The sequence below is a fragment of the Canis aureus genome, chromosome 18 (assembly GCF_053574225.1).
Source record: "Canis aureus isolate CA01 chromosome 18, VMU_Caureus_v.1.0, whole genome shotgun sequence".
Classification (NCBI taxonomy): domain Eukaryota; kingdom Metazoa; phylum Chordata; class Mammalia; order Carnivora; family Canidae; genus Canis; species Canis aureus.
This window is the reverse complement of record NC_135628.1, coordinates 30,731,216-30,759,174: the sequence shown is the minus strand read 5'-3', so window position 1 is coordinate 30,759,174 and position 27,959 is coordinate 30,731,216. Positions and strand designations below refer to the sequence as shown.

Genomic DNA, 27,959 nt, shown 5'->3' with positions numbered 1-27,959 from the left:
GAGTCATTTCACTTGTTTCACAATATTCCTCTAAAGTCAGTCCTTGAAATAAGGGAGAGCCAATAACATCACTGTCACACTGGTAAATTTACTCCACAATGTCTTCCATGGACCTAATTCTCACTTGCCTTGTCAAAATGACATCAATTTCATGCCAAAAATAATGCAGCATATATACTTAACCACTGAGTAAATAAAATCTCTTACCTTTCACTCTGATTTTATCAAACGATGTCTGGGGAATAATATTTCTGAATTGCCAAGTTTATCTATCTATGATCAATTATTGCTCCACAAACCTTGGTGCATAAGAAAAACAAAAGCTTCAATCTTAAAACTGAGGATATGAACAAGGATGCCCGAAGAACACACTTTGTGCATCAGTCCAAGAACCCAAAAACCTATTTTCCATTTCATGTCTTTATGATTCAACAAGGGTCTTTGTATTTTTCACCAATGGTAATTTGGTCCAATCAGTTCTAACAGATTTTCATGAATTCATAACTTCCAAAGTAGAAAGTATGAAGTGAGAGGAACTGAGGCAGGTGCCATACATTTCCAAAAACCTTCCTGGATTTCTCTGGATATTTTTACCACCTTTGCTACATTATTATATTCTCTATCGCAGTGTTGCATCCAGTTGTTTCCATCTTTGCCTTCACCACTATGCTCTGGACCCCTTCCAGAAACCTCAAGGTGTTCTATTCATCTTAGTGTACCCACTGCATAGAACCAAGACCCAGCACGTAGCAGGCACTTGGTGAAGTAAGTATGAGTTTGCGAATTAGGATCCTACTGAAACACCTATGGCATTGGTGTGGTCTGGGGCCAAAGGGAGGATGGGCTACAGTATGACACTAATTATCATTTATCTAGTTAGTTCTTCTTCTCTGAGCCATGTTTTTGAGGAATTCAACTTTATTTAAAATACTAATGCTGCTTCATAACATTAAAAGTTAAGTGATTCAAAATGAAGTGAAATTCTATTAGAAAATAAAAAGTGAGGTTTGTTTTTTTTAACATTAGGAAAAGTAAAGAAAAAAATGTGAGAAAGTATTTATATCTGACCTAAGAACAGCACAACTACCTCATGAAGAAAAGCCTCCAATAATATTTCTGCTTGTAACTCGTGTTAAGTACCTTTCCCCATCTCAGTTCAGCACCTCTTAAGGACATAGTTAAATTATGGATCCACTTTATTCCATCCATTTTGAATAACATATTTAAATTTCTTATTGGTTTAGTTTGGCTTTCTCACATTCTGAGTTTTCAAGGTAAAACCATTTAATTTGGAAGTCCACTATTTCTACTATGTACTAACATGGTTTAACTAGTTTATTGCATGCAACTAACATATTTTAATTAGTGATGATTTTTTATTTTATTTTTTATTTATTATTATTATTTTTCAAAGATTTTATTTATTTATTCATGAGAGACACAGAGAGAGAGAGGCAGAGGCAGAGACACAGACAGAGGGAGAAGCAGGCTCCGTGCAGGAAACCTGATGTGGGACTCAATCCCGGGTCTCCAGGATCATGCCCTGGGCTGAAGACGGCGCTAAACTGCTGAGTCACCCGGGCTGCCCAGTGATGATTTTTTAATACAAATGCTTTGCATATGGAGACTTTCTTCTGAGTGGCTTCTTCTAAGTGGTCCTTAAAAAAAAAAGCCCAAACCCCCTCATATCTCTGCTTACTGTGTCCATGGAAAAGCACACTTCGTTTTTAAATTAGGAAAAACTAATAATCATTCACCTAAAATGAAAAATAATTGCCATTAGTAATATAGATTACAATATCCACACATTTATGCACCAATGGCCACCAAAATAATATGAGCAAATTTTCAATATAAAAGTAAGCTTACAAATTTCACTCGCTGAAAACTACTAACATGTTTTCCCTACTCTTCTGCGATGCCTACAATAAAACTTTATGACAAATTATATTTGATCCGCCCTGATTCTATTCCAAAACATTTTAAAAACAATGAGAGCTACCTGGACCCTTGCATTTGCTTGCTTCAGAGCTATACCATGTATATTTGATTTTTGTATCCATAAGATAGCCTGAATGTAATTATTAACATTTTTCTACATTTTCATACTTGAGTGTACACTCTTAATGCATATATTCTTACATGAAAGTATCCAGTGAAATCTTTGCTTACCATGTAGTGTCAGTTTGCCTTTTCCTTCACAAAGCAATTGTCAGCAGGTCAATCATCAATTAATTAAAATTAATCCCATTAAAAATTAATCCACAGGTGAATAGTCCTCCTGCTTCCCACATATTGAAAACTTTGAAATTGTGGCAACTTAATTGTGTAATGTATGGCCACACCAAACATGCCCAGATGTTTCACAGTACAGACGTGATACTCCCTATACTCCACTCTTTGTTGCATTTGTTCTCTTCTAATGCCAAAAGGAATGTTTTATCCTCATCTTTCCCCCTAAAATCTTAAAAAACTCCTGTAATAGGTTCCTCTGTCGGCTACCTGACTTGCAATTCCAGAAATCACACCAGGGATTGTGAAAGACTAAATCTTTTGAGAGGCTTTAAAAGTTAATAATTCTTTGTCATTAATTGCCACTGTCTGATTCTATTAAGTTTTCATACTTTCCCCCTGGAAAATCTAGCCTAATTCCTGGCATGTTCCCCACCCTTTCCCAGAAAAATGTTCTCCTCCCTATTCCTCAAGAGGCCTAGAAGAATCTCCCTAGTTGACCTTACATTTTTGAATATGCTTTGTTTGCCTTCCCTCTTCCAAAATTGTTTTTTGTTTTTACATTTACATCCATTGTTACGTTGTGTTTTATTTTCTTTTAATTGTGTTTATAACTCAACCATTTAGTATCTCTGACTTTGCTTTTATGCTGATAATTGCCCAAGTCCCAGGCTTATACATTATGTTTTATTAATAATTATTTTAGGAATTATTTTAGGATACATTTTGGCCTCTTTGAAATCATGAATGTATTTTATTTTAGTAAACACATAGTTGACTAAGCATGAATTTATCTAAAAATAAAAAGTCTTTGAAAAAAATAATGTTCTCTACATTTTACTTTCAGATATGCTTCAACTTTTACAGATAAACTTTCAATCGCATTTAGTTTAGTGTGGCATTTAAATTTTCATCATCTCTTTCTCAACTTGAGGAAATGCTAAGAAAGTTTGTCTTTTTGCCTAAAAGCACTGTTCAGTTGAACTTTCTAACAAATGGAAATGCTCTATATATGTACTGGTTAATACATTAGCCAGGAGCCACATATGGCTGGTAAGTATGTGGAATGTGGTTAGTGATACTGAGAATTGATTTTTAAATTTTACGAATTTTAATTAACTAAAATTTAGATAGATCTATGTGGTTAGTGATTACCACATTATACAGCATAGAAAAGTATCATGATTATTGGTGACACACACAGTTACATAACTGGCCATTTTTAGCAAATCCATAATTTTTTATTGAACAACCAATTGCTCTCCCATATGCAGAAAAGGATAAGATTTAAAATACAAAGTCCATGCTTCTCAGATCTTTTCAACTTAGAAACAATATTTTAAATCAGTAATTCTCAATCTCAAGTTGCATAATCACTTTGGAGTTTTTTAAAATAGTGATGTTCAGATGAAATAAGATATCTGAGATGTGTTTCAAAATAATTAAAACAAGGTAAAGGAGGAGTGGGATTGTATAAATGAGATAAGATTCATAAATACTGAATACAAGGGATACATGAGTGTTTGTTATATGATTTTCTCTATTCTTTAAAGGTTGTAATTTTCCATTATAAAATTTTAAAAATTCCAGCTGTACTCTAGATTAACTTAATTATAACCTATAAAGCATCAATATTTTTTAAGAGCACCTCAATCATTCCAATGTAATATCAATGTTGAGTTACTGTTCTGAATAATGTAATCTTATGATACTACATTAATGAAAAAGGCCAGAAGCATGGAGAAAATGCAAGTTACTTTTCTTCATTAAATGAAGGACTTGTTGAAACAGAATCAATATCAGAGTCATGGGTACCAAAATTTTAAAAAATCATCAAAATATATCACAATATGGATTAATTTTAACTCTTACAGAAATAAAAGCTAACTCACTCACACAGGTAGATTTATTGCAAACTTTCTCTTCCTTAGTTTATATGAAATGTAACTAACCTCAGAACTACAAGTGAGATGATTTCTTTAACGTGCCCACCCCTCATTATCGTTGTTCTTTCCTTACTAGGTAGGCCACCTTATGTGTGGTCATTTGACAGTATCTTAGATACACATTTTCTCATCATGTAGGATTGTCTGAATATGGTTAACGAGTCTGCGTAAAGCAGATTCCAAGGCGCTGTGGATTGAAGCAGCATCATTGTAACAATGTCCTCATAAAAGGGCATATGAAAATATCCTAATTTTCTTTTTCATATCACCAACTATTTGTGCCACTACCTAATGCAACAATGCAGATTAATTAATATTCCATATTTTTCCCAACTGCCCAATGATTTCAAGTTTAATTTAATTTGGGGGCTTTGTTGGACAGACATTTTTAATACTACAATTACTTGGCTGTATGTAATGTGCAAAAATTCAACAATGCATGGCATAACTTCACAGAATGTTTATAGAATCTCATGTTTCACCCAAAAATAATGGAATGAGGCATTCCCATATATTAACAGGAAGTTAGGTTTAACAATCGCTGAACTGTTGAAAATATAGACACTTTAACTTTTAAAATGTCGGGCTTTTTTGGCTAATTTATGATAAAGTTTTAATAAATGCATATTTATTTTTGTCTTGATTTATTCATAAGCGGTAACTATATACCACATAATCACAGGTATTTGACCTTGGAAAGTGTCCATAAAAATCAATTAGAAATGAACACAGATTGTTATTTAGGCTGGATATTCATTATATTCTCCTATGGACTGCCTAAGAATCTTCCAAATTTGCCTGACTACTGAAAGCTGGAACCAAGAATTAAAAAAAAAAAAAAAAAAAAACTAATACAGATAATTCATTCATCATTAGTGAACTATTTTCTATGCCACAAATAGGATTTACTAAACATTTCTGCATGCCTAAACTGATGCTCAATATCACACTAAAAGAAAAAGGCAACACTGATTTTTCCCTAGGGAGTATATATATATAATTCAAGTTAAAGACTAGAGTTGTGAAATAGGAATAGCAAAAAGAACCTCAAGGTAAAACTTAAGTGTATTATTATGCAGTATAGAAACATTAATGTGGTAAGGGAAATGCAATGATTAGCATAGGACAGTAGTGACCTGAGAAGGTATCATAAGCCAGCTTTTATTTTTTTTATTTTTTAATTTTTTAAAAAGATTATTTATTTATTTATTTATTTATTTATTTATTTATTTATGAGAGAGAGAGAGAGAGAGGCAGAGACACAGGCAGAGGGAGAAGCAGTCTCCATGCAGGGAGCTTGACGTGGGACTCGATCTTAGGTCTCCAGGATCAGGCCCTGGGCTGGAGGCAGTGCTAAACCGCTGAGCCACCTGGGCTGCCCATAAGCCAGCTTTTAATTAAAATAATGAATATGTATTGAAAAAGGTATTACAGGCTATGAGATCAAAATTCAAAATAAATCCTGCAGGCAGCTTAGAGATAAATACACACATTAAGTACATGTAAAACTAGTGAAATGTGAATAAGATTAGTGGATGTATCATTATCAGTTTTCTGGTTAAGCTACTGTATTATAATTAAGCAAGATATTACCACTGGGGGAAACTAGGTGAAGGGTATACAAAATCTCTGTATTATTTCTTACAACTACATGTGAATTTACAGTTTTCTCAAAATAAAAAGGGGGTAGGCATAAATAAGTTTATTCAAGAAATATTGTTTAAAATAAAAGAAAAACCACTAACAGCAAAACTGACCCAGTTGATCAATAAAGTCTTTAATGATGGAGTGGGGAGACTTCACCTGGAAGCCCATTAATAATGGCCCTAAAATTTTACCAAAGGAAGTCAGATAATAAGCAATACTTTGCATACCATGAGGGTTCTTGACTAAATGGGAGATGCACAAAATCTTGTGGAAAACTTCTTGAATGCAGCTATGATGATATATTTTTAGGTACCCACACAAGGAATAAGAGAACACTGTTTTAAACTAACACAAATGCCAAGAATTGTGTTCCAAAGACTAAATGAAAAGATCATTTTATCAGAAAAGCACTACTTTAAATATCTATCTATGTGGTTTTATACATAATTGAGATTATACAACATTATTATGTTATATTATATCTAATTATATCATATATGTATATATGATATTAAGCAAAATTTGGTTGCATACCAGAAACAGTACACGTAAAATCTAATAGTATATTGTTGATGGATGTTAGCCACCCCATGTGCCTTATACATCAAAGCCTATAATTAAACATTCATACTGTGTGAAATAATTTCAGTTTAATGTAGAATTCCAAGAAGAGGCATGAAAGTCAAGATATTACTGTATGTTGAAAGTAAAATTCCACTAGGGAAGGATGAAATAAGATAAAGAAAGATACTCAGAAGAGAGCTACATCAGGAGTCCTAGAAAGAAAATTAAATTAAGTGCAAGAGACATCAAAGTACAAATAAGAAAAAAATACAGAAGCATGTGGAATAGTATGGATTTGGGCCAAGGTTGTGGGAAGAGGTTGCATGGCTGAGTCCTGAATATAAGTCTAGCAGAAAAGGAGAAATTATCAACTGAGACCATTAATGTGAAAGCGTTCTGAATATAAAATAAAATTAACTACATAAAAGAGGGATCATGTTTTATTATTTTGGAAATGGTGTGTTTAGAGAAAAAAAGGAAAAGAATTTCTTGAATGAACAAATTGTATTTTTGATGTTTAATTTTGTGTTTTGAGGGACTAGTAAAAACTAAGGATCTGGAATCATTACAAAAGGTGAATGTTAGAGTGATCCAGAGGTTGTATGGGTCAATGTATTGGGGAGGAACAGATGGGTCTGGTGTTTACAGATTGTGGGGAAGATGGGTGTGGGCAGGAAAAGAGGGGAAACAAGGAAGGTACAATTCATTAGCCAAGGTAGTAAAATGGTCAGCCACTAGCATTTCTGAGTATCTTCTATGCAAGAAGATTGCATTCAAATAAAAACTAAGAGTAATACTTATCTAAGAATGGACTTAAGACAAAAGAGAGTTGCTTAGTATCTATTTGTAGCTATTCATTTCTTTGAACACAAAAAAGCAAATACATTATAAGTAAAGCTCAATTTAGCAAAATTCGCTTGAGTTAAAATTAAAAATTTTTAAATAGAGGGCAGCCCAGGTGGCTCAGTGGTTTAGCGCTGCCTTCAGCCCAGGGCCTGATCCTGGAGACCTGGGATCGAGTCCCACGTCGGACTCCCTGCATGGAGCCTGCTTCTCCCTCTGCCTATGTCTCTGCCTCTCTCTCTCTCTCTCTCTCTCTCTCTGTCTCTCATGAATAAATAAATAAAATCTTTAAAATAAATTTTAAATAGAAGACAAATTCTTCAATTCACAAATGGCTATCCAAAATATGATTCTGTTACCTAAATATCTATTATTTATAGATATAATTCAGCAAAGTCCACCTGCACATTACCAAATATTGAACTTTAAAATGCTATGGTTGATTATATGAAGGTGTCAAAAATATATAGGCAAACTGGTACTTGATAACAAGAACTATGTTATTTGAAAACCGAAGCTAAGAAAATTTAACAGTGTTTATATTCATAAAATAAGAATGAAAAGTGACTGAGGTAACCATAAAATCAGATTTAGAGAGAGGTAGTTTACACCCAAGTGAAGCACTTTGTCAAATTCCATTTTATTCACTCAAAAGCAGTAGCCAATATTTTAAATGATGCTGAAATTTATTTTTATTGGGAAGACTAAAAACTTAAGGTTTCAAAAATATTTTATGAGATTTTCCTTTTAAGGGCACTAGGCTGAAGTCAGGATATGGAAGTTCAGCTTCCACTACTTGGCTGAATCTACAGACATTACTTAATTTCTCTGGGCACATTCTCTCATCTAGGAAATACATTCATTGAACTGGGTGATGCCTTGGGAGTCTTCTAGTGTCTTGATAATTCAGTTCCTAATGATCTATTTAAATATTACATTAAGAAAACTGACCAATCAAGCCTACTTTGAAATCTAAAAATCAGGGGCACCTGGGCGGCTCAGTGGTTGAGCATCTGCCTTTGACTCAGGGTGTGATCCTTGGGATCACAGGGTTCCTGGGATGGACCCACATCGGGCTCCCCGTGGGATGTCTGCTTCTCCCTCTGTATATGTCTCTGCCTCTCTCTGTATGTCTCTCAAATAAATAAATAAAATCTTTAAAAAAATCTAAGAATCATGAACTAAACAATGTCATCTGTCCTTTCTTGTCATTGCAAAGTAGTACGGAACATTTAATATTCTGTTCCTCCTGTACCCCCTTCCCTACTCACTCCCAGCTCTTCTGTTATTCAGCAGAGAAGCAATCACTAGTGATTTGAACTTCTCTAATTTTAAGGACTATATTGCTTTGAATCTAGGAACTCTGAAGTGTTAACTCTGGCATTTAGAATATTAATACAGTATTTGATTCTACTATTCATTCAAAAGCAACTGCCTCAGACCATTGAATATAATAAATTTCCCTGAACTACTTCTCTGAATTCCTCATACCGAGCTGTGGGTATAGGAAAGGCGACTAAGGTTACCAGAGTGAAATCAACCAATCATCTAGGACTTGCCACTCAGGCCAGTAGTCTGTAATTCTCAAAAATTTATTAAATTTAAATAAATACACAAGTAAAATATTGCTTTTTTCTATGAAAAATAAAATTATAAAATATAACTGTTTCTCTACATTTTATGAGGGATCTAATACATTCTTAGCTTTCAGTGGTATCTGCATATTTGCCATTCCTATTTTTTTATTATTTTTAATTTTTTATTGGAGTTCGATTTGCCAACATATAGTATAACACCCAGTGCTCTTCCCGTCAAGTGCCCCCTTCAGTGCCCGTTGTGTATTTACCATTTGTGAGGGGCTCCAAATGAAACCACCACAAATAACAAGGAGCTCCAAAATATAAATTCCGTCTGCAATAAACTTCATAAACATGGCAGAAAAAAATGTCATGCCTCTATCCTTCTAGTTAACAGCTGAAAACAGAAACCTGAAATTTCATTATAATGTTGAAATCCCTTTCGTTTAAGTTCTGCTCCCTTTTGACTACATGTGCCTCTGTATGTTCCTCTTGAAGGGAATTATTTGATGGAAAAGTGGCAGGGGACACCTAAGAAAGGAGGTTAGGAGATGCCCAAGCAAAAGAGGCTATGGAATGAGAATCTCAAAAGGATGATTAAGTGAAAGAAACTGGGGTCTCGTGGTCTCGAAGTCACTCTACATTTCAGGAAAAAGGCAATGGGACTTAAAATTCTAGCGACAATGGCAGATTATTTTAAATCTTTAGCCATCTTTTCAGCAAGCAACATTTCCAATAGCAATCTTAGTAGTAAAATACAAACAAACAGGCAACGTAAGAGAGAGACTGTTTTCAGATGGGGCACAGCCATGACATAACTGCACCTACACCGATGTGTGATAAAAATAACAACACTACTGACCCAGTCATTGTTCTAAGTGCTTTATGTTTATTAACTCACTTTAATGTTTAGGAAACTAAGAAACAGAGAAGTTGAATAACAGCTAGTGAGAGTCAGAGGAAGACGTTGGGTTCTCCCAGATTTACTATTGACATCTCTTCCCTGTAGCCTGCATTCCTTTATGACTTCTACAGATTTCATTACCAAGACTAGTGTGGTCTGCTACACTGTCTTCTGATTATATTTGGCCAATGGAAGGTAACAAAAGAAGACTGGAAGGCATGGACATCGTTTACTGGATGATATTTGATATCAGCTGCAATCCTCCACCTGAGGTCTCCACTTTGCCAGAAGGCTTCTGTCCTACTGCTCTCATTAGATTCTGGATTCTTGTAATTGCTCCCTCTATTTGTTGCTTCATGTTTAGAGGAGCTAATGTTTTCCAAATGTGGGCAGACCCTGGACGATTGAGCATTTCCTGTTGCTCCCCCTACGTACTGCTCACCATCAAATAGTCATCATCAAACTCTCTTCATCTTCAGTTATCTCTTTGAGTGTGACATCTATTTTCTTGTCTGATGGGATGACTAAGAAATAAGATCCTTTAGGATTTATCAACTAATGACTAATCTAGAAGAAAAGATACCTGTAATTCCCTGAATTCTGAAGGCAGGCATCCAAAAGATGATAATCCTGGAAATGTGGGCAGCAAGATCTCAGATTTGGATGCCTTACCTCTGGCTTTCCTGTCATTTCAATCTGTCTCAAAAGTTTACTTCTAGATGCTGTCTAGTTTAACATATCCAGATCTGTTTGTATTTCAAATTAAAAAAAAAAAACTCCCAAAGTAAACATAGCCTGTAGTTGGAGAGATTTTAATTGTTAAAAGCAGTAAACATACTGAGAGCTCATTTTACATTTGAAAAATATTAAATAAGGAAAGATGTCACTTAATTTTAATCTACCCAGTTAACACTAAAGCTCTCTTTGCATGGTTCTTAAAATGTGAAAGCCATTTGCTAAATTATTGGTGTCCTACAAAATCAAAGCTACCTTTTATCTATGTAGTTCCCACTAAGTTTCTGATGACACAATTCTATTTTCCTGAACTTCATGTTTTAGCTCTCAAAATAAAATCAATCATTTGTGAAATTTACTTGATGTTCACAGTTTATTTGACAAGAATCACTGCTTATTGTACTTTTTTTTTTTTTTTACTAATAAGAATACATTTCAGTTTAGTCTGCTAGTTTTTCAGGAGGCTAAGAATGATCATCTGTAAGTTTACTGAGCAGTCTAGACAATATAAGAAGCCGCCTCTACAGACACTGAATACATTTCACCAGTACATTTGCAAATAACTATCACTTTGCAAAAATAAGTTTTTATTTGGGTGTCATTTCTGGCAAAGCTTTAAGGCTACATTTTCAAAGAGCAAAATTCCAGGCCTTTAAAATTCTACTGGCATCCACTCGCCTAAGCTGGACCCTCCTCTACGTTTCCGCAGAGCCCGAGAGAGAGATGACTTCATCTTAATCATTTTCTTGCCCATAGTCATGTAAGATACTGAGAGTTTTTTCTTCTCTTAGAGCATTATGGGATCTCTTGAAGTGTGGGGAAAATAATGAGCTAGAGGAAGAGAAAAACAAAAGAAAACAAAAACTGCAGGGGAGTTGGCAGATTTGACTTTAATGACTATCATTGATTACCAGTCTCAGCCTGGTGGACTCTCTACACAGCTGTATATGCTTCAAACCTAATATTTTATTTTCTAACCAGAATATGTAACGTCGTCATGTTAAGGTCTCTAATGAGGATGGTCTACTTCAGGTCATCTTTTATCAAGAAATTGGTATTCTATTATCGTGTATGTGTACCTGTATATATTTCTTTTTTTTTTATTTTATTTATTTATGATAGTCACAGAGAGAGAGAGAGAGAGGCAGAGACACAGGCAGAGGGAGAAGCAGGCTCCATGCACCGGGAGCCTGATGTGGGATTCGATACCGGGTCTCCAGGATCGTGCCCTGGGCCAAAGGCAGGTGCCAAACCACTGTGCCACCCAGGGATCCCTATATATTTCTATATAAAGATTATTTCAAAGCACGCTTTAAGAATAGCTGCCATATTCTAGTTAAATTAGCTCCCTCCCTGTTTTTTCCTCAACACCAACCTTTTACTAAAATGCAGTAGAAACGGAAAACTATGAATAATAAACACTTTATATTCATAATTTCAGGCAATCTAGTTTATCTAAAATTCAAGAAATATGCCTAAAACATCTTAGTAAGAGAGCTTATGAAAACAAAGAATACACTTAAATACATTTGAAACATTTGAATTTAATTGATTCTATATGATTTTGAAGAACAGTAATTTTTTAATTTAATTCTTTAATCAGAACCCTAATATTTTTACCACTATGGCTTATTACCTTGTTAAACTTATATTTACAGTAAAAGTAAAACTCCAAGGATGTAAGAATGGAGTCACCGAAATACACAAATATTTTTGAATTATTAAACGTTTAGGAAATGCTAACTTTTTAAACAGTATTTTTAAACCTATATAGTATAGAGAGAACTGATTATTTCTGAAAGTAGTTTTCTCTCCTTCATACAAACTCTTTCCAAGAATGTACGCATATAATACAGATTTTACCCAATGATTCTTGTTCATATGCACATGTAAGAGATCAAAAAACGTATCATAAAACATATCATAAAACATTTTCAGAACCCTATGAAAACCAGGATTCTAATACATAGTACTAAGTTTACAGAGGGCAATGTGTAAATTCAGAAATATTATATTGTTGTGGAAAATGGAACATTATAAATGAAAGTTTCATGAATAATTACAAACATTTTTATTGCATATTTAAAATTCCAAATACAGGCAAAATAAATAATTGACCCATTCAAACACATATGAATGTATACTCTCACTAAGTAACTTTCTGTTAATTTACTACTAAATACATCAAAAGGTTTCAAACAGAAATGCTTACTCTGAAATATAAAAACTATGTCTGGAATTTATACAGATAGATCAATAGATATATTGTTGGTTGTTTTGTATCTTAAAATACTACCTAACACAACTTACTTGAAATAAATTCCTTACACTTTTATAATGTAAATGAAAAACCATTAGAGAAATGGGCATTAGATTTAAATTAATTCTGTTTCAACACAGGTAACCCAAATTGAAGGCTAAGACCCAAATGACCTTTACCATTGTAAGTTTTACTCCATGAGAGCAATAAAATATTCTGCAAGTTTTTCTCCAGTTGGATTTTGAACCTCACCGATGACTATGATTTAGGAGTAGTGTAAAGTGTCACAAGTAACTTTTCTGTACTGTGTTCCTCCATCCCTATTTAGACGTTTCAGTTTAATAGCTATTCCAACAGTCATATGAGTATCATAACAAAAATAGGAAAATTGTTAGTGCTTCATTTTCTTTACAACCTTTACAGAAAGCTTATCATTGATAACTAAACCATATTAATGATTAAAACACATAATCTAGAAAAATAAGCTGTGATAATAAAATGTTATTTATTTATTTATTTATTATTTTTCTAAATAAAATGTGTTTTATTGCTTAAATACATTAAATAGGAAATACATCATACCTACCTCAATTTCTAATTTGCGGACTTTGGTCTTGGTTTGTATTTCATCTTTTTTTAATTTTCTTTTTATTTTAACCACTAGAATCAGTTACCAGTACCATACCACAGCAAATATAATTTAACTGGCCACTCAAGAATTAATCCTTCTTATTTTATGATTTCAATCAAGGGGGAAAATGCTACTTCTGATAGTCTCACTTCATGTGCTAATATACTTTCCCAGAAATTGTTTTATTATTATAAAAAAAATTATAGCAAAAATATAGAAAACATGATAGAGATAAATCATCTACAACTATTAACTCAACAAATATTAAGTAATTCCTGAATGTATTTTGTTTTCTAATAATTTCCCATCCTTAACGGTCTCATTTATAGATGTTTCTAATCATTATAGCAATGCTTAGAAAAGAGACATGCTCTGAAACTTTAGAAATGAACTACCTAAGTGAATAAGGTCTAAAAACTAAAATATATTATTGTATTATATTGGTCTTTCTCATTTGAAAAGAAACTCTAAAAGGCCCTCACATCTTTGTTTCTGGCTGCCATTTTTAATACAGTTAATAAAACTACCCAGTATATATATATAATTATTATAGTAAATGAATAAAATTGGCACCATTACCAGGCCAGGTATAAGAAATAGATTTATACACGGCCAATTTTTATATTTATTCAGCTATACATTAATCCATAAGTTATTTCTCAAATGAAAAAAAAGTTAGCTTTTCTATTAAATATGGAATTAGTCTCCCAAATTTCCCTGAATCTGATGAAAAAGTTTATCCACTTTTGCGATTTCATTTTTGTTTAAAATTAATTTTTTTAGTGTGTTTAAGTCTTATAATAAACATTATGTTATTATACATGCCAATGTTGTGATAAAGGGTCGATATTTTCACATCACACAGAGGGAAAACAGAGTAATTCTCAAAACTTTTTTTCAGTTTATTAGTAGAGATCAGCTTACAGGGCACCAACATAATGGTTTCCATTGATAGCTATTATAAATAAAGATTATAATTTCAAATATTTGAGTATTGGGTTTTTCACCAAAATGAAAGTATTAGCAGTGCCATGACTCGCATTTAATGCTTTTCCTTTTTAAAGTAACTATAAATAAAGATAGTCACAAAGATCTTGAAACTATTGCTATTTGCATTCTTCCTTCCATTCATTGGTAGCTTTCAACAATAAAGCACCTTAATTCTAAAGGGACTGCTACTCTTGACTTTTTTGAGTGTAATCATTTGAAATCACTCATGTAGGTCAATGGTTCTTAGAATTTTTTTCATGTCAGGTCACCATTTTAAAATGTTCACACCTAAAATTAACCTACTACTCCAAAAAAAAAAAAAAAAAAAAAAGACTTAAATGACATTTTTTATTCCATAGATTTGAGACATTCAATTTGTTCAATCAATATTCTTCTTTAATTATCAGGATCCAATAGACTTTTTTTTAAAATTCTAAAGCAAATGCTGAAAAGCCATAATCCAGTAACACAGAGATGAGTAATAAAGTATTTTTTTCCTTTCAGAAAACATGACACTTGAAATATCTAAAAAAATATATAATATAATACCAGTGTTAGGGTGGAGAAGACATTACCCTGTATTTAGGTTCCAGTTTATTAAGGTAATACTTACTCATTATTCTGCATAGCCAAGCATATAGACAGATATAATTTGACAGCAAATATTTTATGATATTGTAGCTAATAAATATTTGTCATTTTACAAGAATCTAATATTATTCAAAACCTTGTAAAATCCATATTCCTAAATCATTTCCTTCCTTTTTAATATAATTTTGATTTTTAAATAAAATGTATACTTATATTAATTCAACTCATTTGAATACGAAATATTTATAAGTTTATACTGTATTTTACCTGCATAAGAACTCAAGTTAGATTGACTAATTTGTTTTAGTTATTTTAGCTAAAATTGGACAGTTTATACCTACTAGTACATTGCTTGAAGAACAATCAAATGTAATTGAAGCCAAGTAATTCACACTATTTATAGAGTTTTTTTTTTTCAGAATCACCTGCTTTGTATAGATTGTTTTAAGTGCAGTTGTAAAGTTTTGATTTTTAAGAGTTCCTTTGAAGACGTCGCAGATGTTGGCTTTGCTAATAATGCTGGAAAGCATGGCAGGTTCAAAGTTGCAAAAATGTTTAACACATATAAAAATAAGTGTGCTTTTCCATTAAACTCGGCTATTTTCAATTGTCAATAAACTATAATGGAAGCCCAAAGTCCATAAATATTTGTTTCTAAGCCCTTAAGCTTCTTGAGTTTGCATATGTGTGTATTTGGGAAGAGAAATGCATGTAAAGGCATACTGAAAAATATTACACATTGTAGTTTCAGCATCATTACCATGGATAAAAATTTGGGTTATTCTTCAATATTTTCTGTTGCCTAAAGTTCTATTTGAATTTCAACTTCACAGGGCCATGCACACATACACATACACATATATTCTGGGTCTTATATGCAAGGATAAAGAATTTTGGTTCTGACTTTGCCCTGGATTTATGTATTACATTTACTTTCATTATAAATACATAGTAATTATAAACTTCCTAACAAAATATAAGTAGTCTGTTCCACGCATGATATGACTTTCGTCTAATACAGTTTTAAAATTTTGAAAGTTCAGAAATTAACCTAATTTTTGGAAATATTGAAATATTAAAACTGTGCAATAAGCAATGAGAGATATATGTGTTAATAATATGCCAGAATTATGTGATCTTCTACATTGCTTTAGTTTCTGCTAGATCAGGATGCCTTTATAATTCTATGAAATGAAATAACTGTAAACATAAATATGGAAGACCAATTGAAATATCACAGGAGAAAGATATCTTGAACCTAAATCTATCGAAAAATCTAACAAATATTAACTCAAATAGTGAAATTACCAAATTAAATTTACGAGTATACATATATTTAACTGGAACCCATTGTGATATTTCCTTTTAGTTAGTCAAAGTGTTCTTTAAAAATATCCTACCATGAATAGAAAACTCTCACTCTAACTTCCCAGTGATTCTAACCTTGGTGATGACTAATTATATTTCCCACTCAAGATCAATTGATTAATACTTTATGTAGCAGATGCAAATTTTGTATTTGTTTTTCCAGTACTCTAATTAGTTTCAACATGTAAATATAAACTAATTTTGCTATATGGTCATTTTCCACCAAAAGAGAATAGCACTATTAGTATAACCAGTTTTCTTAAGAAATTTGTTATCAAAATACTTTAAGGGAAGCAGTTCTTGGGTCTCACTTTTTTTGTTTCCCCCTAACCAAAATAGTATGTGCCTATATGAAAATCCAATTTCCCCTAAGAAGCTTAGGTGCATTGATTCAGTCCAGGAAGGAAAAGAAACAGTCCATCATAGGTTTTTCACTGCTGAAAGTAAAATGAACAGTAAGAGCCTCTGTTAATCGCAAAAAATGGACCGACCAACCTGAACTGGGATCTGCTTCCAAAAAAGTTACATTGATATCAAATGCTGAGCCCAGGAAATGGAACACTGTATTTTAAGAGATTTTTTTTTTTTAAAAGAAATGAAGATGGAAACCTTAGTGCTACGGTTAACCTTTCAACTCTGTCTTAAAAGTTTCGCTTATAGTTAGTAAAAACCGTTAAACGTGAATAATACTGCTGGTAACTTTCTTAGATATCAACTAATTTGTGATGGAGCATAAAAAGTTCACCCTTGACCTTGGAAAGTAAAAGTTAGATTTTAAGTGTGTGATAGAAGAATCCATCTCTTACTAACGCTGAAGAACAACTGATACCATTGTTGCAGAAGAACACGAGATACGCAGCTCAATCATTGCCATTTACGTGGGATCTTACCTAAAGCATTATGAAAAACAAACATCTTCCAATCCTTCGCATCAATACCTGTCATTGCCTTCTAGGACTGTTAAACCAATTCCACAAAAGAAGAAAAATGTGTAAATATTATATTAAACAAATGACACTTTCCAAAAGGGATGGAACGCAGGGCACGCTGTAGCTACAGAAGAAAATCCACAAGTCCCTTAATTGTAAAGTATCTCTTAACAATTGGAGGATGATACAGATTGTGAAGGGCTTTAAGGAGTTGCTTGGAAAGCTTTAGTGTCTGGGATTGCTACAATTTACTTGGCAGTCTGCGCATTCAAGCATCTGCATTTAGTAAGGTTCGCTTTTGCGTGGCCACTCAAGTTATCCCCACATAGATCAGCGCCTCCTGCGCGCACCCTCGAATACCAGCCTTAAGCACGTAGAGAACCAGCACTACCCCGGCTGCTGTTTGTTTCCAAATACTTGCCTCCAATAATACTCAACAGAAAGATATTTTACTTTCCACTTTGAAACTCAGATTCCCTATTTAGATTAGCACCACACGAATACAACTACTATTAAAAATCGTTTTTTTTTTCCGCAAGAGTCTGAGCATGTATTTATTTACCGTTCTTTGACACATTCCTTAAAATCCTCTGAATTCCTAGATTGTCTCCTTCCCCAAGAAAGGGATTTTTTTTTCTTTTTTTTTTTACCATTTGGAATAGGGTGCTATTTAAAGAACTCTGAAATCAGAATAAAAAAAAAACTAAAACTTTTTTTTTTTCTCATACGTTCTGCCAAGTTCCACTGCAAGTTCCAAATATTGTGCAATAATTTGGAAATCCAGTTAACGATGGGAAAAATCGAGCCAGTCGGAGTCGGGAACTTGCAAGGGAAGAGTCAAGGAGCGGCACCCGCACGCACGCCCAGCGGACGCCGCAACCCCGGGTGCGCTCCCCTCCCCACCGCTCAGATGGAAGGTCACGCTTTGCAATCGATTTCACGTACTGTCACTTGTCCTTTTTTCTTAACCCTCTGGTAAACTAGTTTGAACCTTGGAGAGCTTATCGCTGTTGGCTGCAGTGTTGCCCTTGGAGAGAAACACGTGCCCCCAAATAACAGGACCAAAGCAGCCCCCGCCGAATTTGGCGGCGCGGAGCCAGAGAGGGCGAGACGCGTACCCTATTCCCCGCCGCCTCACTGTAGCGCCAGAAGCTTCTCTGTCCTTTCCCCGCCCCCTTTCGCCGACCGTGCCCGGTGCGCTCTTACCTGAGCTATCACTTTTCCTTTTGCCGCCACTTCTCTTCTCCGCCTCCGCGGGTGACAGCGCCTGGCGGCCGTAGTCTCCTGGCGCGCACGCGGCCCCGGTCGGGGTGCTGGAGCCCAAGCTGGAAGAATTGGAACACAGGACCGGCGGGCTGCTCCCCAGCTCCGGGGGCCCTCCCGAATCCGGCTGGAGGCAGAGGCTGTGACGAGCCGCGCTCGGGGGGGAGGACATCTGCGGAAGGTGCCAGTTGGTTTGCAGAGCTTGGTGCTGCTGCTGCTGGTGGTGGTGGTGGTGGTGATGGTGGTGGTGGTGGTGCCCCCTGTGATGCTGGCTGGCAAACATGCCCTCCTCGTTGGGGTATCCCGCGATTATGCAAGACGAGGAAGAAGTGGAGAGCTCGGGGTAGGACATATGGTCAGATCTTCCATGGAGGGCGAGAGAGGACTGGGAAAACGGGTGCAAGCCTTGCGCGGTGGCGTGAGGGCTGCGCAGGCAGCCAAAGAGCGGGTGTTCCATAGCATGCACGTCTCAGGTTCCAGGCAGAAGACTTCACGATGGTTCCGAACGCTACCACCCTCTGTCACTTTTCACTGGAAACCGTGTGTTTTCCCCCTCCCAAACAAATTTTACCCGCCGTTTCTGCAGAGCTCGGATAATCCCGGTCCGGAGCCCTAGCGGCCAGTCTCCTTTACATATAAACACTCGGACCTGGAGAAGCTTCCCTTCGAGCTACTCAGATGTCAAGAGTAGGAGAGGTTGAAGCCAAAAGAAGGTGGTCCCAGAGAACTGCGTTCAGGGGGAAACGGCTCTGAGAGGTTATAAATAGAGTGTAATGTGAGCTGGGGGCTGGCTCAGGAGCCCGGAGCTGACCACATGCAAACTCCCTCCAAAACTCCCGCTCAGTCTGCGCCACGCGCTCCCAGTTCCACTTCCTATCTCCGGCTGGACGTGCGCACTGCGTCCACGCCCGCCCGCCCTTGCCAGCAGCCCAGGCTGCGAGCCGCGCGCCTGGCGCCTGAGCCCGGCCCGAGCCCGAGCCCGAGCCCGAGCCCGAGCCCGAGCCCCAGCCGCGCGGACAGCGGCTCTCCCCGCCCGCCGGGCCGCCGAGGTGCCCTCCGCGCCCGCCCGCGCACGCCAGCCCCAACTCTGCACCCACCGCCCGACCCGCTCACTTCTCTTGTCACTGCCACTCGGGCGCTGTCACCTGCGGGAAAGCTCGGGGTACGCCCGGCTCTTGGGCTCGAAAGGGGAAGTAGGATTACGGAAAAAAAAAAAAAAAAAAAAAAGATTAGTTTGGCGCGCGCTCAGACAAGTTTTTCAAACTCTGCATCGACTCGTGCCCAGGGCGCAGCGGCGCGTCTAGCTTTTCGCAGCTGTTTTCTCCGTCCGGGTGGGTGGTTACCGCGCTCGGACCCGGCATCCGAGGTTTCTGGGAAGTGCCCCGCGGGTAGGAAAAGGGCCATTCTCAGCGCCGAAAAGAGAGAGACCTGCTGGGGCGCGGGGGACAAAAGCGTGGGGGCAGCAACAGTTGCAAGATGTCCCGAGACGCTGGCATCCTCACCTGCGGTGCCAGGTGGGGGTCTTTCTTCTCTTCCTATCTGAGTATGCCTTTCCTGCTTTGCACAACGTCCTTGCCCTTGCTTTCCTGGTCCACGTCAAATTCCTAGCCATTTGTCAACCCAAAACTTTTCGGGCAGGAAAACCCGAAGCGCTATCGCCGTGGTGACATGTGATGCGGTATCTTGCAAGCACATTTCCAGTCTTTCCCCTCAGGAGTCAGCTCATGTCCCCTCGTCTCCCTCCAGAAATTCACCTTCTCTTCCGCTCGAAAATAAATCAACTAATGGCACTGCTTCTGGCTCCCCCTTCCACCCCACCCCCACCCCCGCGCCTGCCGCCATGGTCCCATTTACAGGGCAAATATTACACTTCGATAACCCCCAAAGTTCACCGAAGCTGGGTGCTGCTTCAGATCTCCCTGGTTCCGCTCTCGCATCATACAAAATTAGTTAGAAGACTTGCAGTCAGTGAATCAGTGAGTAGGCGCGGCGGCTGGGCTTTAACACTGCCACTTGCTTGAGGGGTGACACTGTCTGCTGGGGGCACAGTCGTTTACACAAGGCAAGCGAGCCGCACTGAATGAGCTACAGAAACAGTCAAGTCCTGTCTGGGACGGTTCGCATCAGAAGATTGGCGCTCACCTATGCCGCCCAGGACCACAAACATGCCACCAGCAGTGTAGCCCCGTTATTTTCATTGTCTCACGTGTCCAGAGGATGGGGACCAGGTCTTTGAAGTTGTTAATGGGATTAATGAGGACAGCAAACCGGGCCAGCCATCTGGTTTGAATTAGGAAAAAGTATTGATTAATCTTTGAGAAGTGTCCCCAAGGCAGAAACTTTCCCTCAACTAGTCCCTTCAGGTTTCAGCCTATCTCCCTGGTCTTTTAAGCCCCACTGCTGAATAGTGGCCTCTCAATAAACCTTTACATCCGTGTGAAAGTTCGAATTGTTTTCCATTGCTTAGAGGTGGGATGGGGTGGGGGTGATCAGGAATTCTGAGATTTGTAAGCGCTGCTTTCTTTAACGGAAATTGAGCCCTATTTTGAGGGAAATTAGTTTTGCAGACTTCGTTAAAAAAAAAAAAAAAAAGCTAAAACTTTTGTTCACCAGCTGCTCAGCTTTTCAGTCTGGGTCTGAGCTGGAACCTGCTGCAAGCTTTTGACGGTAAGACTTTCTTTGCCGATATGTTTTGGGAATCTAATATTGTTTTAGACTTCGAAAGGGGGTGTTCTTCAGGTTGCACGTTTCTAAGGGTTTTAAGCACTCCCAGGATGGCGTCCAGGGCTTAGATCTTAAGAATGTTTCTTCCTGCCACTCCCCACGCCCTTGGCTCTTTAAGGAAAAAAAAAAAAAAAGGAGGGGGTATATTCTTCTAATATGGTCGGAATATTTTTTGAATTTTCATTGTGTTTATGGTTTCAATATGTGCTGATATTAAAAGTTGAAGTACAAAGAGCAACACTAAACTTCCCAAACTTGAGCAGCTCCTCTATAGGGATTATGGGTGAATGCATTAAAAGCTTTATCCAAAGAGAAATTTAGGCAACCACCTCCATAAACAGTAACCAGAAATATTTACATAATATAATGCTGTCTACTAAAAGCATTGTGGAAAAAGTCAGACAAGGCTAACTTAAAGATATACTAGATCTACAAAGATCAACAGAAAACATCCATAAAGGTCCCCTTTTGGTTTGCATTACAGTGGTTTAGAGGGAGCAAAGCAACTGAGAAATGAATGGATTTGAATTTAACCAGTGTGCTTCAGGTAACTAGCAACTAACAAACACAAACTTTTCATCTCCAGGAGCTGTCAATTCTTGTTGAACCTGCCCAGTGATTGTGCTGGTTTTTTCTCACTTACTGTGTCAGATGTTAACAACATGTCCAGAAATTTCTCTACAACCTGCCTCAGTCAGCCTCTAGAACTATGGGGGCTAGAAGTCTGGGAAAGCTAGAAAAGATTGGAAAAAGGAGTCTCTTTGAAAAGCACACAATTAAAACAAAGCTAGCAGGAAAGGTCTTTCTAATTGAAGACCCAAAATACACAATATCAATACAAGTGATGGAAGTCTAGATTTCTAATAGAAAGCATAATACAAGGAAAATATTATTTGAAAAAGTGTGATTCAAGGAAGAAAGACAGTCTTGATGCACTCAAGAATTAAATATTACTTTATTTTCTCTAAATTTCCAAATATATATTATTCCATAAAGTTTTTTTTTCAAAATTTTCATTTCCTTGAATATTTGGAATAAGAAAAAATACTGATTTTTATTCTCTAGGCCATAGAAAAAAAATTTTAACATCGTAACAACAGGAAAAAAGTCCTAACATTTCCTAAAACAGCTACTTCAGTGTCTACATCTTTCACCCGATATTGAAAGATGCCTTTTAATATTTAATGACTAATTATATTAAGAATGGTAAATTTTTCAGAATTTATAGAATTTTAGTGGCTTTCATTTTAAACTATAAATAGTATAGTGTTTATCCTGTATTAAATAATATACTTGAATCTTCCCGAGGAACATTCTATTACTACAAATATTTCATGCGATGTTTTGATATCAAGCAGCACATTGTAACAAGAGCTTGAGTGTATGAATAATGTAAGCTACTAATCTTTTCTAGAAAACATAATCAAAACTATTTAAAGCGTGTCCTAGGCTCGTTAAATTTGGTAAATGTGTAGATCTATTATTCCTTTTGCTTAACAAAATGATATTCAATAGTAAAGGCAGAGACTCTTTTGAGTTAAGATTTGTTTATTTTAAAGAGACTATAACTTAAATTAAGCAATCTGAAAAATTTGTTTAAATTTTAAGAATTATGATGCTTCTTTTAAGAGTTGCCATCCTTGTGTACATTTGTGACGTGAGGTATGATGGGAAAAATATTTAAAATTAAGTATGATCTTTAGCTACAGATATTATAAACTTTGCCTTGCATTTTATCTGCCAGACAGATTTATCTTGGTAGCATATAGTTAGGATATATGGGTTTAAGTTTGGAAAGTTAAACTAAAGTTGGAATTTGTTTCTGAAAGTTTTGTTATAGAAAAATATTTTTTCTGCTATATTTCTCCAAGAAATAGGAGTTATGCCTTTCTGTTGATTCTTCTGAAATAAAAAATTTTGAAAATGTATTAAAATATGCTAAATAGCCAATAGTAAGTTATGTGATTTATGATGCACTCCATGTTTAAAAACTAAGGAACTGCCTTTCTTCAGGAATTATGCATTTTAATATTTCAGGAGCAATCTTGGTATGGCTAATGCATGTTATTTGGTGACTCTATATACTTTTACTGATTTTAAAGTAAGTTGCTATTTTTATGTAACACTAATTCGTGCTTTCACAATAAAATTTGTTATGTTTCTACATAACTAAATGAATACTTAAACATTACTTCAAGAAAGTGTAAAGTGATACCCAATATTCTGTTTTCCTAATTTCTGTCTCTTCCTACATAGTTGTATGATTTCTTTCCGAAATTTGTAGTTTTCTTCAAGTATCATAGAATAAATAATGTTCAGAAAACTGGCAAGAAATATAGATTATGACTGATTAAATTTATAAAATGTAATTAAAAGTTCAAAATATATGCAGTCTTTCATTATTCCAATTCCTTAACACATATATTTTATGAAATTCCAATTACCTTTTTGTGTATAGTAGGGAGTGTTAAAATTAAGAGACACTGACTACCTTCTCAAGCTTCAAAAACTTCTAAATGAACTTCCTTTTGTCTACTTGTTTTAAAATCAGAATTTTTAACAATTTCCCTATAATGCACAAGGGAAATAGTCAGTTTCTACATTTTCATTTGCATTCACCTTGTATGTTCTTTTTGTTGATAAATGTATGCATCTCAAATTGCCCCCTGCACATATCTACCTGTAAGAAGTAAAGGCACACTAATGCAAGACAGTTCCATAATGAAATGCTATATATTACATTATATATTCTATACCATCAAACTTATAAGCATTAAATTTCTACCCAGAATTTAAGGGAAATAAACCATTTATTTCTCCCATGTCATAAAAAGCAACATTATACTTTTAAGTGGACTGAATTTAGAACAAGTTCATAAATCTTGGAGAAAAAAAAATTCAATCAAAACTAAACACAGGAATTATAGGTAAAACTTTAGTCTTCTGTTTTAAATTTTCCAACTTGAAGAGTTTACCATGACTAATGTAATTTTGGCACTATGGTAGGTTATTTTTATGTGTTTTTATTTTTCATGCTTCATCAATTTGTAGCATGTTTTATTCTTAAAGTGGTTCTTTCATTTTGAGCTTGGGTTTATGATTTGAATCACTAAAAATCTCTGTTTTAGCTTGTTGGTATAGCTCTCCCAAAATATTTAATTGCACACTCCAGTTTTATATGATTCTGACTCAGCAAAGAACCACCAGCTGCCTTTGATATCAATGCTTTTATTTGTAGGAATAAAGGAAAAATGTTGTGTATTTGTGTACCAAACAAAATAGAAATTTAAGGCAAAACACATGATCTCTTATAACAAAATATTTCAAGAGTTTAATATTAGTACCTTGATAAACTCAGATGTATAAAAGATTTTGAGAATAGGGAGACTTTTTGATCAAAATGAGAATGAAAACGATTAAATGACAACTATCTGCTTATGTCTCATTTGTCTAAGGAATTCGATGACAGAAATACAAAATAGGCCACGGGAAAACCAGAAGAAGGTATGTAGTAGATAAGTCAGAGAAATAAAACAAGCCAAAATACATGAAAAATAGTTCTATATTTCATAATATAAGCATATAATTCATAAGCCACGTACCCTTATGATAATGGTGAAAAGATCCCAGGTACATGTTTTAGTTTAATTGGAATTTAAAAAAAAAAAAACTAGTAATCACAAAAGTTTTTGTTTAAATATATATACACACATATCTAGCATTTTTTGATAAAAGAAATACTAACAAAATACTGTTATTCTGAGAAACATTTCCAAGTAATCACATACATATAATGTGAAAGTTAGGTAAAGATGAGGTCAATGCCTGGACATGTGCAGGCTACTGAGTGTCTAAAATTCTGAATCACTGCTTTCTTGTCTTACAAATCTGTAACCTGAAACTCATTGTAGTCAATTTTTTCCTAAATTTTATTTATTTTTAGGGGATGATTTCTGCTAAGTTGGGGTAACAGTATATGTGACGAGAATAAAGCAGTTTTCAAAAGCTTTCAGTGGCTGAGAAAAAAAGAAAAAAAAGAAAAAGAAACCTATTGGGCCAACTGCATCTTAGAACACTTCAAAGTACAAGTGATTCCAATAGAATCAAACACTAATCAGAACCCAGAAGGAGTATCAGTTCTGAGCCCAAGGGCCCGGCATAAGGCAATTACTCATACCATCAGTTAACAGTTGTTTTCACCAACTAAGGAGACCTGTGATCAGAGCGATGCTTTCTCTATGTTACATAAGAATGTATAAATACTAGATGAAACTTCTTCAACACAGTGACCGCAGAAGATTCTTTCCTCCTACTTGGCCTATTCATTTTGCACGATCCTTGCCTAATAATCTCAGAGTAGCGGGAATCACCTTCGTCCAACTCCATGTTTCTAACGACTAATTCTTGAGGGATAAATAACAAACAGGGAAACAGAGCTGTGACTAAAAAAGTCAAAACAATCCTGGAATATGTTATGATAAATACAGTAAAACTTAATTACTGATCTTGAAAGTAAACTACACAGTAATGGGAAACCTGACAGTTCTTTCCTCTAATTTATAGCATTTGTAGTGATCTGCAGCAGCATTTCTGCAAATAATTTATTAAAGATAATTATATGTACTGGCTACAGGGAGGTTCATGTTTCTATGAAGACATAAAGTCAATTTAAATAAATTTCACCCATAATCAAATACAGTAACACCTCTACTTATTGCAAATAACTTTAATATTTCCCTGATGTAGTAAATACAAAGAAAAAAATGGTACAGTTTTGACTTTTCAGGATAATTGTTACATTTTGCTTCATAACAGTTCTCATCTGTGCATCAGCATTACCTGTCAATAGCTTATGAAATGCCTGTATTCTCCCAAGTTTTGTTCTTAGTCAAAATTTATATCCTATACTGTCCAAGTGAAAAGCTGAGTCCCTTTGGATTTTTAAGATCAGATTTCCAAATATGTGGCATATCATCATCTCATAGGCTTTGCCAAAGCAGATACCCACGTGGCAACACTTGGAATTGTTCTTTCAGGCCCAAAGATAAATACATAATTAGAAAACTCTGTAAAAATCTCCACTGTCTCATGTGTGGTGACAGAGCTGAATGAGTGTCTTTTAAAAAGACATAAAGAAGCACACAGAAGCTAGTAAATGTTACACTATGCAAATATAAAGTTGTTGAATTAGCTGTTGGTGTTCCTCTTTCTGAAATAATATTAAAGACTTGCCAATCCATGTGCAGTTCCTTATGTAGAGTCATTTAAAAAAATAGTTAGCAGATGCCATTATCATCTGGCATTTGTGACCAAATGTAATATAGACATGGTTAAAACAAAAAAGTGGGTAAGGTTCCTTGCACTGTACTGCCAAATCCAGTGATCAAATATGGCTGTATCCTACTTCAGATTAAAAGGCCCATGTCAGTCTCTCTCTAAATGACATCACTGCCAACTCAGTTGCTCAAGTTAGAAGAACCCACCCCCCAAAAGCACCTCCCTTTCTACTCTTCCCCAATATGCAATTAATCATCAAGTAGAATAGTCTCGATTCTGCTTTAATATTCATTAAATCCATCCTTCTCTCCATCACCAATGCCACTGCTTTAATTGGGGCCCTCACTTTTCTTGCTTGGATTACACAGGACTCCCAGTTGTACTCTGCTTGCCTTGTGCACTCCTCCATCTCCAGAGGCAGGAGGGAGAATTGGTTTGAACCTTAGCTCTGTCACTTTCTGTGAGTGCATTAATTTACTAATGCAAGAGAATATTATAATGAATAAATGACAATGTTGTGAGTGTACCTAAAAAGATGCCTAACAAAATGTGGAATAAAGGTACATCATGTGGCTGTTGAGCATTTGCAATATAACTTTTCCAAATACATGCTTTAAGATTAAAAGACTATATGTGAAATTAATAGTTTTATCCTGATTGCAATTAAAATAATTGTTGGATACACTGGACTAAATAAAGTACGTTACTGAAGTTAATTTTCTTTCTACTTTTTAAATGTAGCTACTAGAACATTTAAAATTACACATGGGGCTTGCACTGTATTTCTCTTGGATAGCACTGATCTAGAGGATGCCACTTAAATTTTTCTCTCATTCCCAACCCCCTTGCAAATAGGTACCAAATTACATATGTATCTGTCAAAATGATGTAGGGTTTGAAATATCTCTGTAAGTTGAACCTCTTGACCCCATGATTAGGAGCTTCACAATGTGATACAACACATGGAAACCTCCCGAACAAAATCTCAAGGAAACACAGGAAATTCCTGGAGTGGCAAAACATCCTATTTGAAGACATTCAGTTATTCCTTTGTGCATCAGGAGTATCATTATTAACCAACTGTTGATAAGCTTGAAAGAGTTCATTTAGCAACAGTCTTTACAAAGAAAGAAGAGCCATGTGTATTATTCAAGATGGACTAGATGAGGTTGTTACAATGTGTTAACCTCTATCTCTTAAACCTTTACAATAGTTCTTATTCCTACAAATTCTGATACAAGATGGTGGGCTCTCCACGCAGCAACTGATTTTGTGAATTAGTCACCTCAATATGTTTCTCCAAAATACCACAGCAGGGAAAAGAGATGTAGAGGGTTACACACGTGGTCTTACATACTTTGATGCAGAGGTGATATATATCAATAGTTTGTAGGTCAGAACCAAGCCTAGTATACCTATAAGGGGACTGAGAAATAACCTAAAGCACACAGCTATTTTGTGAGCAGTAAATGTTTCTG

General features: G+C 35.7%; 1 protein-coding gene and 1 long non-coding RNA gene across 2 annotated transcripts in view; one reads left to right on the top strand and one right to left on the bottom strand.

Annotated features, from left to right (window-relative positions):
* The window catches only part of MEOX2 (mesenchyme homeobox 2), a 65,298-nt gene extending 45,906 nt beyond the window's left edge, over nt 1-19,392 (bottom strand). Inside the window, exon 1 of the mRNA XM_077856703.1 lies at nt 18,424-19,392. Coding sequence (XP_077712829.1) covers nt 18,424-18,937 — 514 coding nt within the window. The 5' untranslated portion in view covers nt 18,938-19,392. The remainder of the gene's footprint in view (nt 1-18,423) is intronic.
* A 1,566-nt stretch (nt 19,393-20,958) lies between these two features.
* Nucleotides 20,959-27,959, top strand: part of LOC144288819 (uncharacterized) — a 32,987-nt gene continuing 25,986 nt past the window's right edge. The window contains exons 1-2 of the long non-coding RNA XR_013356816.1: nt 20,959-21,147; nt 21,689-21,751. This is a non-coding gene — a long non-coding RNA (uncharacterized LOC144288819). The remainder of the gene's footprint in view (nt 21,148-21,688; nt 21,752-27,959) is intronic.